General features: G+C 29.7%; 1 protein-coding gene across 1 annotated transcript; it reads left to right on the forward strand.

Annotated features, from left to right (window-relative positions):
* Positions 1 to 1,113: 1,113 nt before the first annotated feature.
* On the forward strand, positions 1,114 to 10,852 carry LOC107448775 (monocarboxylate transporter 3). Its single transcript, XM_016064105.5, has 5 exons — positions 1,114 to 1,383; positions 3,210 to 3,408; positions 5,622 to 5,765; positions 8,304 to 9,263; positions 10,593 to 10,852. Exons 2-5 carry the CDS (start codon positions 3,225 to 3,227, stop codon positions 10,733 to 10,735), a joined length of 1,431 nt encoding a protein of 476 aa, XP_015919591.3. The 5' UTR covers positions 1,114 to 1,383; positions 3,210 to 3,224; the 3' UTR covers positions 10,736 to 10,852.
* The last annotated feature ends 5,312 nt before the right edge of the window (positions 10,853 to 16,164 follow it).

The raw sequence follows: 16,164 nt of genomic DNA on the forward strand, positions 1-16,164 counted from the left end.
ATATTTTTAAAATTACGAAAATTTAAGTAAGCAGTTAAAAATTGGGGGAACACATTAAAATTGATACATATATTTATTAATAGTATACAAAAAAAAATTTAATATTGCAAACAGACCAGCTGATCCAATTATTGTGATATTGCAGTACAATACCAAATACTAGAATTAACCTAAATGATTAACAGAGTTTTAAAGGACAGTTTATTTGAAACTTAGTTAATAATTTGAGTAAATCCTGTATAAATTATTAAAAATATTATAAGTCATCATCTAATATCGAATAATTCTTAATTAAATCTGTGATAACTTACAAAATGTATATTTCGTAAGTTTTATTTTTTATAGAAAGGACAGACAATCTAAACATTTTATTAATAAGATGCTTTGTATACATTTTTTCATTCGGTTCTAAATATTTCCTTTATTTTCATTTTACTTTTCATTCTTATTACAATACGAAATATAATTGTTAATTTTAGCAATTATGTTTCTTAATGTTAGTTGTTGTTAACATTGCAGTTTATATAATTGTTAGTTGTTGAATTTTAATCTTAATTGATCGACGAAATTTCTGAAATTTATACTAATTTTACACTGCTAAAATTTGCTGATAGTTCAATTTAATTATTAAATCAATGTATTTTTAAAATATGAAAATAGTGAAAACCGTTAATTTCATATTTTTCTATACATTTTATTATATTTTCTACAAAACTTTTAACCCTCATATGTATGATGTTCACTTGCTATTTATTAAATTAACTGTATGCAACTTTATTTCAAATTTGCAATACCAAAATATTTTAAAGCAATTAAACAGTGCATTTGTAAAACATAATTATTTCTATTTATATGTTTGAAAAGATTATTTTCTTTTTAAAATAATTAGAATTTATTTATCATTTGAGTTTTAATTCTAAAATCATTTTCTATTCAAAATAGAAAAAAAAATAGAAAATTTTTTTTTTAGATCAAGCAGTTAAAGTAACGGAGGAATAAATATTTAAATTTTCCTCAAAGGAAGTTTCTACGATGCATAACGCACTATAATAAAAACATCCAGATATCTGATAATATATTCAGTTAAAATATTTCTTATATTTATTTTTTGTCACTTGGCAACCACGCTTTGGTAAGCTCTATAGACACGTTCACAAGTGTATCAATACGGCCTTCAAATAGACTGTTATCTCTCTTTCTCTCTAAGGTCGAGCATCATCAAGGCAATTCTTTTTTCTTTTTTCCCGTTTTTTATTTAATACTTATTGAACTATCTTTGAATGATTAAGTATCAAAGGTTCTTTTACTAAATAATTGTTTCTTCGTTTCTGCCAAACGTAAAAACATCGATAAAGATACGGATTCTCCACATTCAGAAAATAGGTAGGACTTTTTGTTTTTATCAATTTTGTTAATTAGAAAAGCAGACTGATTTTTTATATTATTCAACATAAGTTTCCATGCTTTATGCTTTCTAATTACTTTTTATAAGTATTTTAATAAAATTTCATTTATATAGTCATAATAATTATTCTAATTAAAACAAATATATTTGTAAGTGACACAGTTTGAAATCATGACTCTCGTAAACACTGACTGAACTATGCTGCAACTAAAACAAAATAAATCTATATCATGTAAAATATGTAACCAAATATATGTAATAAACATATGTTAATACCTTAGCATATATTTAATAAATATATGTTAAATATGTAATAAACCAAATGAAAGCAAAATTTTCAAGAAACAAATTTATTTTCAGATTCTACATACGTTTCTCTTTTTTTCAGCATAGTTGCCAAGTATGTTTAAACACTTATCATACCTTACAACTAGATTTAGAATACCCTCTTCATATGAACTTACCGCCTGTTCCATTAACCAAATGGTCACGGCCGTTTTCAAGTATTCGTCATCGCTTACAAAATTGCTTCCAAAATGATGTTTTAAATACAGGAAAAGATTAAAATCACTCAGTGCAAGGTCTAGAAGCAATGTGTGTATATAATATATATATACACACAATAGCACCAATTCTTCAGGCTTCCCTTCATGCTGAATTAAAAGTCTAAAAATTGCTATCTCTTGACTGATGCCAGTAAAATATATTAATATGCTCTGAAAATTTCAAAATTTTGGAGGCAGTTCAACCCTTTTGACCCAGGTGAATAATAATTCTTCGATAAGATGTTTTAATGAACAAAGTGGTGTACCTTTTAATTATAAGACACCAGCACCCTTCTGTCCAGTTCCACTTAATCCACAGTGACCCACAATCATCAAAAGAATAATGGTCTTATTCTTTGGTTCCAACTTTTTGTGTATATTTAACAATCCAAAACATCCCGGGAGAATTTTTCATGAGTTAAGTGAATAAACTGGAAAATAAAGCCTAATAATCGGGTATAATAAAGAATGACGACCCTTTAAGATTTATTACTCTAAATAACACTGAAGAACATTTTTTTTCTATTCCATGGGATTTTTTAACAGATCTCAGGTATCGCTAATTTCAAATCTGGAATCAATTTTTCTCTCCAAACTGCAGTTTTTTTTAATAAATTGTTTTATCTTTTTTATATAAATGTATTATAACATTATATGTAATGGGGAATAGCATTAACATTGGTACACACACTGTAGGGAGTTAAGGCACATCACCAGGATTAAAATAGCATTGGGATCTATGGCCGAAAATGCTGAACTAATTTCAGATTTGAAATACCCACACCCACATTAGGCAAGATCAACTATTTGTAAAAATGCAACAAAAAATCTGTTCCCAGTGTAATTAATTCTAAGTAAATCAAACATAAAAACTAAACTCAGCGGCGCGACAGCCCATAGAGGGCCAGGGCCTACTGTGCCCATCTCAGTTTTCTTGACCTTGGGCTCTGGGGTGCAGGAGCAGATGTTCCGGTCAGGTGGTCAACCGAACGCGAAACCCAGAGTGTTTAGTCCCAAGCATGCTTGGTACTCATTTATCGACCCACTGAAGGGATGAAAGGCTGAGTCAACCTTGCCCGGTCAGAGGATCAAACCCAGGACCTGTGGCACGGGAGCGCGAAGCGCTACCACTCAGCCACCGGGCGTCTAAATCAAACATGGATCATACGAAATTCTATTCCTGTTTTTTTATACTATGTTTTATTGTGATTATTCTTTTATTGGATGTTAAATTTTTCTATTTAACTTTATTTCCTTAGATTTGAGTTATCTTCATGAAAACGGAGACTATTGCAAGCATTGAAATTTTAACGGCCTGTTTTGCTATAAATTTTCTGTATGGCGGGGCAACAAGACTTGCGTCGGTATTTTTTGTGGAGTCTATTTATCGATTTGATGTTAGCCGAAAGCAGGCATCATTCCCTTATGTTTTGGCTTACATGATGAGAAATCTTTGCGGTAAGTACTTAAAAAGCTTACAAGCATTTACTGATTTTATTTCAAATAATTATAATTTATAATGAAATAATTTGGGAAATTATGCCTCTTAAAACGAAAGTTAGAAACAAATGACATTTTTGTTCCATATACCGAGGTTAATACATTCGAACCTTGATTCATCGTTTCAGCATTTTTTGTTTATTCCTATGTGTCGTCTTGTTTTAATGGTACCGTCACTAATGCTTTTCTTTCAATGTTAATAATACCCGTTTAAATCGTTTTCGAAACTAGAAGATTCCCGCCTCTATAGTTCAGAAATTTTACTGATAGTTTCAAAAACTACTGAAGTTAATTTGTTCTCAGAAGATGCTAATGGTGAAGAAGAAATTGCAGTTTAGGAAAAATGCCTCAAACTTCACATTTAATGCTATGGAATAGTTGATGAAACTGTTGAAACTTGAGGTGTTGTCGGTTCAAGAAATTGAATAAGTGCAATGTGAACCGATGGAGAAAGTAAACTTGGTCAAAATCAGTGAAAGTTTTTGCGGAAGGCCTCACAGAATTTTTGAACATTTAGGAGCTTTTTGTATTTATACGAATTTACTAGAAAAGAATAATAATCTGTTATAATGTGTTGTTTGTGATAAAGACTAAAGGGTGTATTTAAGCCAAAATTTCCAAGTTATTTTAACTATGTTGCATTCACAATTTTTTGAATCGTAAAATTTTTTGCATCTAGTACATGTTTTTTTTTTCAATTGAAATTTTTGCTTAATAATAAATCAACTAATTTTCAAATTCATCACTTTTCATACATTTTAAAGCCTTATTTGATATTTTAAATTGACAGCATTCATCGTTTTCCCGCATCTATCGTTCGTAATGAATTGGTCCCTTGAGAAACAATCGATCGAGGTTCTACTATATTAGAATGCTCTATCCATCTTTCGTAATGAATTGGTCCCTTGAGATACAATCGATCGAGGTTCTACTGTACTAGAATGTTCTATTCATCTTTCGTAATGAATTGGTCCCTTGAGATACAATCGATCGACGTTCTACTGTACTAGAATGCTCTATCCATCTTTCGTAATGAATTAGTCCCTTGAGATACAATCGATCGACGTTCTACTGTACTAGAATACTCTAGTCTGCCAGGTGGCCTAGCGGTTAGCTAGCCTGAATGCGAAGCAAATGGTTGCAGGTTCGAATCCCGCTCAGGGCAGGGGTCTTTCTCTATGTGTGCTGTCATCTGTTGCGTGATATATGAATGAACTATGAACGTATGAATGAACTATGAACCATACCCTATGAACGGGTATGTGTGGCGCGGCTAATGTTGCTCACCTCAGTGACTTTGGTCACAAGGTGGTCACCAGGCAAAAGCAAGAGGATTAACACTTCCGGAACCTTCTATGGGGAAGAAAGATAAGAATAAAAAGGAAAAGAAAAAAATAATGTTCTATGTGTGACCTCGACATAGATCGAGCTGATAATCTATTTAAGCCCAAACTCGTGTTAAGGTATCTGAATCAAGTTCATCCATGATATATTTCACTCAGATTTCATCGATGATACAACATTTCATATCAGTGAGAAGGTAAACAGGCAAAAAGTTCACTTTTGGGGAACAGATAAATGGGAATGTGTTCTGCACAGCGTCTAGAAAGAAAGTGTTCATCGCTTTTTTTTTTCCAAGAGCAAACTGTCACGGTAGCCACAATTACCAGATGTGTTAACTCTTTGATTGATGCCGCAGTTGCAGGATGACATTGACAACTTCATTATCCAATTGGATGGAGCACCACCACACTGGTCGTCAGCGGAATACAACATGCCACTTTCCCAAAGGCCACCCAAAAGTTCTGACCTAACTCCTAACACCTTGTGATTTTTTCCTGTAGGATTAAGTAAAGCACAAAGTATTCACCCCTTCACTGTTAATCCAGCTTTACTGAAACAGCATATCACAGCCATTATCAATAGATTTGATTCGAATACATTACTGGGCGTTTAGACGGAAATGGATTGTCGGCTAGATGTGTGACTAAGGTGTTACACATAGAACATCTGCCACTGTCCCAAACAAAACTTAAAATAATCCCATACAATTCTGTTGCAGGTTACACACAATATCTTTCATTGCTCTTGATTTATAGAACATTAAAATTATATGCTTCTTTAGGAATCACCCAGTATTTTCCTTATAATTAAAACAACTCTCTTTCCAGGTCCTCTTCAAGGATATCTCCAACAAATTTTCGGAATGAAATCTCTCGTCATTTTTGGAAATATACTGGCTACAATAAGCATTGCAGCTTGTTTCTTTGCAGAAGACATTTTAGCAGTTATACTTTTATGGGGAGTCATATTTGGTGAGTAGCAAATTTAATTCGAGTATCAATATGTGTAGAAGGTTAAGATGTTTAAGTTTTTAGAATTGTATAAATAACCTATTTCGATCCATCAATGTTTTTCTGAAAATGTGACAACTGTAGAATATTTTTATATAATATTGTGAAAAAAGATTCTATTTTGTTGTAAAAATTGTACAGTACGGTTCATAACATATTTCTAATATCTCAGAAGGGATCTTAAGTTCAACGAACCAACGAATATGTAGGAAACAAACGAGAAAAAAGTACACGTTAAAACTGTCATGTTTTGAAACCTTTCTGTTGCTATAGTGTAGAAGATGGAAAAACAGAATACCAACCCAATCGTTGATGAATATGTGGTCTAACTGTGATTGAAATTACGAGTTGCTTACTATGGTTTTTAAATGCGGAGCCATTACCAAAGCGCTCGGAGGATTTGATCACGATTAAATATGGTTGACAAGCAACCTTAACATTAAACTTATTTGTAGTGGTGTAAATTGCTAACAAGGTAGAAAATTTTGACAGTGGAACTTGTCAAGAGTGAAGAAAATTGCTGACACTGAGAAATCAGTCAATCAACTTTATGTTAAAATAATTTGATATAGAGTTATTGTAAGGGATGAGTAAAATCCTTGCGATGAAGTGTGTAATTTAAATCATATTTATTACAGAAAATTTCATGTTTTGAAGCCTGTGAATCAGATAAAGAGAACAGAACGCCTTCCCATATATACATTAGACCTAGGGCTAATGATAATAGAAGGGCTATTTCACCCCGCTCTTAGAACTGAAGCTACGATTTCCCACCTCATGACGTCCCTGTGTCCACAGATCTCGGAAGATCGTACGCAAAGATATTAGGATGCATCTTTGCATCTTTCTCTTTGTAAAAATAAGTTAGACTTTTTCTGGTTATTAGCTTTCAAACTTTAGGTAATTAACACATTATTTCCATTCATAAACATAGTTCAAAAAAACTTTCTTGGCCAGTATATTAAAAAAATACCATTTTAAACTTATAAAAATATTTTACTAGTTGGCGAAAATGACACTATAAATACTTTATTTTAAAAAGTTCAGTTTTAACTTTAATTATTAAGAAAAATAAAAGTATATATCGACACTTTTTTATCTACATAATCTTTTACAACAATAAGTTGAGTTAAATTTATGATCCCCGATTTTAAAATATGCCGTTAATAGCAATTTGTTCATACCTTATCATTAGGAAACATCAACCTTAAACGATAATTACTGAAACAAAATAATAATTTAGGTTCATAATGACATTAGAAATTTTGCAATTGTTTATAGATATTTAAATTTACGATGGTATAATTTATAGATATTTAAATTTAAGAGAGTATAATTTTTTAAAAAAAATCATAAATATTAAGAATAACTACATTAAAAAATATGTTATGAAATTAGGAGAATTCCAACTATATACTATATATTTTATTTATACTTTTTTTTTACATTTTAATTTTCTTTGACTTTATCCATTTTTTTTCCACCTGCCTTTCTTTTTGAAGTAACGAGGCGGTTTCTATTTAGATAATGAATTTTTATAAAAGTTCTTAATGACAGAATAAACGTATTGCTGTTTTATATTAACTGTGTCATTTCGGAATCCATTCTTTACATAGTTGTTCATTTACTTTAGGGAACACGCGGAAAAGTATATTTTTTCCTTTTGTTTTTCTATCAAAATTTTTTCAAGTTGCAATCGCGCAAACTGGCATTTCGATAATAGTTTTAAATTCTTGTAAATTCGCTGCAAAAACTGAGGAAAGTCATTATAGAAAATAACAAATGTCTTAGAATATGTCGCAAAAAGAAATGCTCCAATATTAGTTAGAGCTAGTAAGGCCGAAAACTCCGTTCTTGAAGTAAAAGTGCGAGCTTTGCGCCAAAGTGACGTCACTAGAGAAAATCGAAGGATTGGCGCGGCGAGAGCTACTTCAAAGGAGTGAACCAGCCCTTCTATTCTCTTTAGCCCTGCATTAGAAAACACAAAAATAAATACAATCTTTTTCTTCAAGTTATGTTCAATTGATTCAAATTTCATTTCACTGTTAAACATGATGAGGTGACTAGAAGAGAATAGTATTTCTACAAACGTAAGATAAAATATTACTTATCTGTAATCGAACAAGTAGCTTAATATTTCGCAAGTTATTTAGCATTTAATTTGATCAACTAACTTATATTAACCCTATGTAATAGACCCAAATTATAAATTCCACTAACTTTCTTAACCAAACCGTCCAGCATGTCTTTAAATCGCTCTCTGACATTGCATCTCAAATACGTAATTCGCATTTTAATGACGACAAAAACTATTTCAAATCAAAATTTAATTCAAGAAAAAGATTTTAGTATGGGTCGTATTTAATCTATTAAAAGATTCAAAATAGTACAAAGAAGCAAGCAAGTAAACTTTTACTAAATTACTAAGCTATGTTAATTTTACGATAACGTATCATATAACCTTATTAATATCTGAGTTTTCTATTTTCTTTATTTTAGGTTATTGTTTTGGATTAGGAACGCAGTACTTGCCATCGATGCTTAATGCCCATTTCACGACAAACCGAAGCAAAGCTAATGGATTTGCATATTCGGGGGCATGTTTCGGAGGAGTAATGATGCCACCTATAATGGAAGCCTGCATTGAGCATTATGGTCTCAATGGATCTTTTTTAGTTTTAGCTGGTATAATGGCGCATTTAATTCCATTCTCCTTTTTACTGAAATCTAGCGAGGAAAAATCAAAATGTGAAATTCGAAACAGAAAAAATAAAGAGGAATCTATTGAAATGAAAGAAGATAAGAAAGCAGTTTTGCCTCTACTAATGCCTGCTCTCAAAAATGTAGGTGAAAAATCACAAACCAATAACACTGAAGAAGAAGCAACTGAACTAGATCAAAAATTAGTCACCAACGCGTGTTCTCAAACAGAAGCAGCAAATCAAAAAGCGACTGAAAACGTGAAAAAGAAGCCTCCTTCTATTTTTACTCTTAAAAATTTCAAAATTTTCATCGATCCATCCTTTCTTATCATGTTTATTATGACTGGTGGTACTACACTAGTGATAACAACAATGTGGACTATAATTCTTGATTTTGTACGTGATAAAGGAGTTGGTGTAAATCTAGAAATCTATTATGTCATGATTATACCATTAGCTGACATATTCGGGAGGATAGGTTCGGGATTTGTTATTGATAAAAAATTCTTACCTACATCTGTGATTACTTTAATTTGTTGCCTTTGTACTGGATTAACTTTACTTGGTTTATTATTCACGTATAATTACTTACTCCTTATGTTCATCGAGTTCCTGTTTCCCATATTTTATGGATCAATACTCATTTTACAAATCGCTTTGATCCATGAATTTATACAGCCGGAGAAAAGAACTATGGCAATGGTTTGCAGAGCCATGTTGTTTGCACCATTAAGTTTAACAATATCTCCTATGATTGGTAAGGTTGATTAATTTCTTAAGCTTTATATTTTCCATTTTAATAGTTTATGGTTGATTTTTCTAAGCAACAAAAATGAAAATTATTATTTTCATCCATATTGACGAAACATTATAAGATTACAGTTAGTCATATCGAATAAGGAAAGTCGTATAAAATTAGTTTTAAATTTTGAAAGATGTTTGTGCTAGAAACTTGTATTTACCTATGGAATTATAGAAAGGCACCTATGAAATTATGATGCAACTATAGAATTAAAGAAAGAAAGAAAGGAAATTAAGAAAAAAAATGTGCAAAAGTGTAGCATATAGTAAGGAATTTTTCACTGTTGATCCCGGAAATGCAATTAAAAATTTAACGTGTTTCTAACAATTATTAAACCTTAAAGTATTGTTAAGAAAATAAATGTAATTTAAACTATATTAAACTTAATTTACAGACTTCCTCTAAAGTGTAATTTATCTGAAGCATAATTCACTTTCACCCGGATTTAGTTGCAAAAAATTTAAACTTTAAATGATTAAATTTTAAAATAATTAATATTATATTATTTTGAAATAAAAAAAATTTATTGAAGTTAAAAATTATTTCAAACTAAAACAGTAACTAAAGTTAGCGTTTAAATTACAAATTAAAGAAAAATAATCAAAATTAAAAACTCCACCAAAATTAAAAACATTATTTAAAATTAAAAATATTAATGAAAAAAATATAAAGTAAAAGGACTTGAAAATTAATTATTCGATAAAAAAAAACTCCTTAAATATCTAAAGAATTAATTACAATTTAAAAAATTTAAAACTAAAAAATAATTGAAATTGAAAAAAATAATAAAACAAAACTAAATCCACAAATAATCTTTTGAAATTTTTTTGTTAAAAATACACACTCAAAAAAAATTTTTTTATCAGTAATCATTAAAATTTCTATTTTTGCATTTTACTCAATCAGATATGATTTTCTGAGAAATGCTGCTGCATCGAACGTAGCTTTCTCATACCTAAAGGAAGCTATCTTTAGCTATAATTATTCAATTAAAATATTAACTCTTTATTATTATAATTTTTTGCTTTAATTTTAATTACATTAATATAAATCAGATAACCTTTTTTTAAATGGTGCGCCTTTCTCGAATTTGGATTGTTGATGCCTAAAGCGAGTACTCTATCTCTTAATTATTATTCTAGTTTCCTCTTGTATTTCTAGTTCTATTCTAGTTGTCTATTCTATTGTCCACTCTAGTTGCCTCTCTATGAATCTTATTTTTTAAAGTTACGTGTATAATAATGCGTGTATAAGTTGCTTTAATATAAAACATTTTATTTTTAGGTTATTTCAGAGGAGAGCATGGATCTTATGATGGCGTTATTTACACTCTAACGGGTATTTCCTTTTTCTGTGGACTCATCATATACTTCGTTCCTCATTTGGCAGAAAGAAGAAATAAAACAACACCTGACAATATGACATAAAATCATGAAAAATGCTACGAGTAATTTGTTGATATTCTGTCTGTATATATTATCTGCAATTATCATATTCTTTCATTATTTGTAAGTAATATGTATTAAATAACAATCTCAATTCTATCTACTGAGTAAATGCTCATTACAAAATGAACTGTTCAGAAAAAAACTATCTAAATAGGGTAAACTAACCAGTGAATGAACACTTAAGCTTCGCTTGCCTTTTAAAAAATCATATTAATTTCAAAATTCGTAATTTTAGTTAAATGACAGTGTCAACATATTTGTTACTAATTGCAAATTATGTAAAAAAAAATTGTAGATAAATTACATAATATTGCTTTAAAGTTTTGGAGGTTCAAATAACAAGTAGTAAGAAGACAAAGCGAAGGAACAGCTCTTACCAGTGAATGAACACCCAGTAAAAGAACACTTAATTTTGATTATTTTTTAATGCTCTTTATTAATTTATAAGCCATACATATATTTAAAAACAAGCCTATTCTTGAAATTATAACATATAAATACTTGGAAAATGTTAACTTTTTTTTGTAATCATGAATTGTTAACATATTAACACATATTGTTCATTCACTGGGAAATCTATGCCCAGTAAAGGAACATGTCTGTTCCCTCACTGGTTAGAAGTTGTTTTTCGTATTTTTAACATGCTTTTGATGCTGAACATCACTAAAGGTACAAGAAAATAAAAGTTTATCTTTTATTTTCATTAACTTAGAAAAAAAAACAGTAAAGGAACACTTGTTCCTTCACTGGTTTTTCATCGTTTGGTGATCCAGTGAATAACACCCCCTTATCTCAGTACTTTATTATGCTATGATGCTTAAAAAAATAAAACGTAACTTCAAAAACTATATTTTGAATTCTCTTTTTCATAGTGAGAAAAATAAAACTATTACATGCAATTAATTCCACTTCAAACATATAAATACAAACACTCACCTTATAATTTTTTCAAAGAAACAAGGTGTTGCAGAGATAATAACAAATTCAAAAATTTTTCCAGAGAAGTCTATTTGACCAGGTAATCCAAAACATTGCTAGATGACTTCCTATTGTTTGGCAGTAAGCTATTGTTACTAATCAATCTAAAGAAAAACTTTCAAATTCTTACTTTTAATCAATATAGTATATGAAATGTTCCTTCACTGGTTGGTTTACCCTACCTTCTGACTTAATAATATTATTTATTCAAATACTAAATTGGTACCGACATAGAATATGATTAAGTCAGGGCTAAGTCTTTCATGAGCTGTCAAATATAAATAACACTGACCTCAAAATATAGAGAAAGTGCAGCCGTAATCTATAAAAGCGTGTCCCCAATAGTTTAGGGTATAATGTTTGATTTTTGCTCACTCTAAATTAATTATACCTATTTAAATAGCATATATCCTTGTGTTATGTTAAAGAACCCTTATAAAATCAATAGATGATAGTATTATATCTTGGATCGCATGAACCTCAGACCAATGAAGTTATTTGCGCCATCTAGGGGAGAAATTCTGCAACCAGTGAATGTAGTTGGTACCCGTTACAAACAGCTATTTTCTGATGTGAAAGTGTCTCAAGCTTCCCAAGAATGTTCTAATAAACTGTTTTTGATTTTCTTGCGCTATTTTTAACCAACATCATTGGTAAATAAAATACTATACTACTTACATTTGAAATTAAAACTGAAGCAGACAAATAGTAAAATTCCGCTCTCTAAAAAAATACTATTTTTTAAAGAAAGAAATATAATTTTTTGTTTTAATTTTTAATTTTTTTTAATTATTTGCCTGACAGAATCAAAGATGGTTGTTGTATCTTGGAACAGTGTCAATATTCTACTTTAGATCAATGCGCAAAAACATCTGAGCAACAGGTGCTTCAGAGAGCCAAATAGCAAACATTCATATGCCTGTCTACTTTCGCACTTACAACAAGAGAAAAGTTTTAAGATTTTTAAAAAATTCTAAAAAAAATATTACTTTTTATATTTATTATCAATCAGATTTATTTTAGCTAATACAGTCTACGTGTAAGCTTTATTAAAAATTAGTTTTATGCATTCAACTTTAATCAACTAACAGATTCTCGAAGAGAATAGTTAAAAAAATAACCATGCAGTGTATTTTCTACAAAACTTCTAAATTATTACCCATTGGCAAAATAGGTCTTCGTTTGGATTTCATGGCGTCTTTGCTTTTCAACTACAATAATCAAGAATAATAGTAAACAGTGCACATGCGTTGCTATGGCGACAGCTGCTGTTTGATAATTTTTGAAGTTATACTTCTTATGCGACTTCCAACAAGGCTGCGTTAAACGTTTAACGATACATTTTTATTGGCCGGGAAATCACGTGGTAAGATCCAGTTTCCCCTCATTCATTTCCATATTGTTTTGGTTCTCACTAGCATAAAAATAATAAAAGTATTGTTTTTCCATAAATATTTTTTTAGTTTGTTTTGATACACATATAATTAATAATAGGGTAGTATTTTTTATTTTCAAATTTAGTGGATAACAATTGTAAAAAATGAGTGAAAACAATCACACCGACAATGCGACGGATTTAGGGTTATGTCAAGGTACGTCTCTTGTGAATATCAATTGATTGTTTCTCTTCTGAAATTACATTATGACGCATTCACATACATTATTAATGCTAATACATTTTCCATGGAGAGACGATGAGGCAACCACAAGCACTTCCACTGGTTCAAGAGGTCCACGAGGGGAAAATGCACAATATTACCGTGATTACAGAGCACGGAAGCGAGTGGAGCAGGAAAAAGAGTCGTTGAATAGAACTAGTGATCCTTCTACGACTGCTGATTCTTCTACTATTAACGTCGTAGGTTGCGAAGTTTAACTTCTTCCGCGTGGAGGGACTCCAAGCACTATTTCGTTTTTTATAATTCTTTTATCACTTTTAATTTTGTTATGCAGTAAGTTGGTAAGTTTATTTTTGAGATATGGGCACAGAGAGAGAGTTTTTTGTTTTAATTAAGAATCAGAAATTCTAACCTACAGTTCAAACTGGATCGTTTTCAATACTAATTCAGGTGAATATCTCAAATAAAGAGGGTTTGAACTGATTGAAACGGTCCCAAAAGTTAAAGTTGAAGCTAAAAAAAAAATAAAAAAAAAAAAAAATAAAAAACCATGTCAAGGCCTAAACTTACCGAGGCTGAAAAAGCCAAAGTACATAGGCGGGAATACTCAATACCTTCATCAGTTAGAAACTTCCGTGCCACAAACCGTGATCAAGATGGGTTCCTATGAATCCTCTCTATACCATCATGTGTGAGAGATTTCAGTACCAAAAACCATGTGCAAGATAGGATTCTAATGAGTTCTCTCCATTTCTTTATGCCTTCATCATGTACAAAACTTCTACACCACAAATCGTGTGCAGGATATATTAATGTTGATACAAAATTACAGCCTTGAGCAAGACATGACAAAAAATGTGATCAAATTATGGTGAAACATTATCGAGATAAATCATAGCATACATTGTAATGAAAACATTAAATTTATTTTGCCTTGTTAAGCAAACCTGCATGAATTTACAAAATCCCTTTCTATCAAAATTCCTTTTTGGAATCATCTGACAAAATTTTTAAAAATTTTTTTTAATTATTTTAGTTCCGATTTAACAATGATTAGTCAAGCAAATAATTGGATAGATTTTGATACCGTTTTTGATAAATAAAGGGTAAATATGGATGAAATTATTAAAAAGAAAAAATTGCTCAATAAAAGAAAAATAGGTTCAATAAGTTTATATGTTTATTAAATAAACTATACTTTTGTCGTTTTTATGATTTTTAACGAATTGTTTATGAACCTAGAAAAATTAGTTCAAAAATTTTAATTTTTTGTTTATACTTATAAGGGCATCAAAATTTTCGAGGTTCACGATTATTTTCTAATATTTTATACATTTTCAAACAATTCTGGAGGTGTAAAAATAGTGTGCCTATTATTTTTTTTATTATCTAAAGTTAAAGGTTTTAGAGATCTTCCCATATATGTGAAACGAATTTTAATTTTGAGGATATCGACAAAAAGATCAACAATTTCTTGCAATCTCTAATATGCAGTAAATGACATTTCATTTTCACCTTTAATTTTTTCTCGATCAATCACATTTTAACTAAGGAAAAAGGGTTCTTTATTGCTCGAAAACGAATATCATGCTCCATTACTCATAACATACCACAAATATGTTGTATAAGTATGTTTTCCCATTATCTGCGTAATAAAAGCACATCTTCGTTCTTAAGGTCAAAAGGCATCCTTTTAATTTGTTTTTATTTATTCATTTTTTCATATTTTTTGATCATTGTGTGATTAACTTAAAACGTTTTCCACGTGCTTCTTAAACCATTTTCTCCAAATATGAAAAGACAACAATAAAGATACTTATTTTGGATAGTTGAAAAACCGGTAGGTTTTATTATTTTGATAAGTTTCTCGTATTTTAGTTTTTAAATTATTACATAATTACTTTACTGTTGCCTTTTAATAACATTAACAGTATTCTATAGCCTTCTTCTTAATTAATAAAGTTTTTTGTTGATGTTTTTCATATTGTATAATTTCTTCGATTACTTACTTTAATTCCATTAACAATATTTCATAAACTTCTTTTAAGTTAATTATTTGTGTATTGTTTTCGATACTGTATACTTTCCTTGGTTACATACTTTTAATTCATTTACTGTTTCATAATAACATTTACAGTATTTTATGGACATCTCTCTAATTCTAAATTTTTTTGCATATTATTTTGATATTGAATAGTTTCCTTGGTGACGTGATTTTAATTAATTTATTGTTACATTTAATAACATTAACAGCATTCTTTAGACTTAATTCTAGTTAATATTGTTTTATATGTTGTGTAATTTCCTTGGTTACATACTTTTAATTAATTTACTGTTGTATTTTAAAATCATTTACGGTATTCTACATGCTTCTTCCTGTTTAATATTGTTGTACACATTGCTTTGATTTTTATAATTTTCCTGGTTTCAAATTTTAACTAATTTATAGTAGCAGTTTATTACTTTAACAGTAATTCCTTAACAGTACTTTCTCATAATCAATAATGCTTTTAATCTTACATAATTTCCTTGTTACATAATTTGAATTAATTTATTGTTGTCTTTAACAACATTACGATAGCGCACTTCTAATAAAAGGACTTCTTATTTAATAGCGCACTTCTCTGTTACTGGTAAGTGTACCTCGGGAGAACGTGCGCAATTTATATTTACATAGAGTAGAATGATTCGTAAAACTTCGAAATCTCACTAATAACTTGCTATTGTTTTTTTTAATGAAACTTTAGTGGAGAGAACATAATTTGCTTAGTAATAAAGTCGATAAACAAATCGAACAAGAAGTTACAACCC

The sequence above is a fragment of the Parasteatoda tepidariorum genome, chromosome 9 (assembly GCF_982258835.1).
Source record: "Parasteatoda tepidariorum strain Cologne lab strain chromosome 9, Ptep-v5.0, whole genome shotgun sequence".
NCBI classification, from domain to species: Eukaryota; Metazoa; Arthropoda; class Arachnida; order Araneae; family Theridiidae; genus Parasteatoda; species Parasteatoda tepidariorum.

What these genes read in the sequence shown, in the direction of transcription:
- LOC107448775 (XM_016064105.5), top strand. Translation starts at nt 3,225, where the DNA reads ATGAAAACGGAGACTATTGCAAGCATTGAAATTTTAACGGCCTGTTTT. An exon ending in TTTATGGGGAGTCATATTTG is followed by an intron (nt 5,766 to 8,303) that starts GTGAGTAGCAAA and finishes TCTTTATTTTAG; the next exon opens with GTTATTGTTTTGGATTAGGA. An exon ending in AACAATATCTCCTATGATTG is followed by an intron (nt 9,264 to 10,592) that starts GTAAGGTTGATT and finishes TTTTATTTTTAG; the next exon opens with GTTATTTCAGAGGAGAGCAT.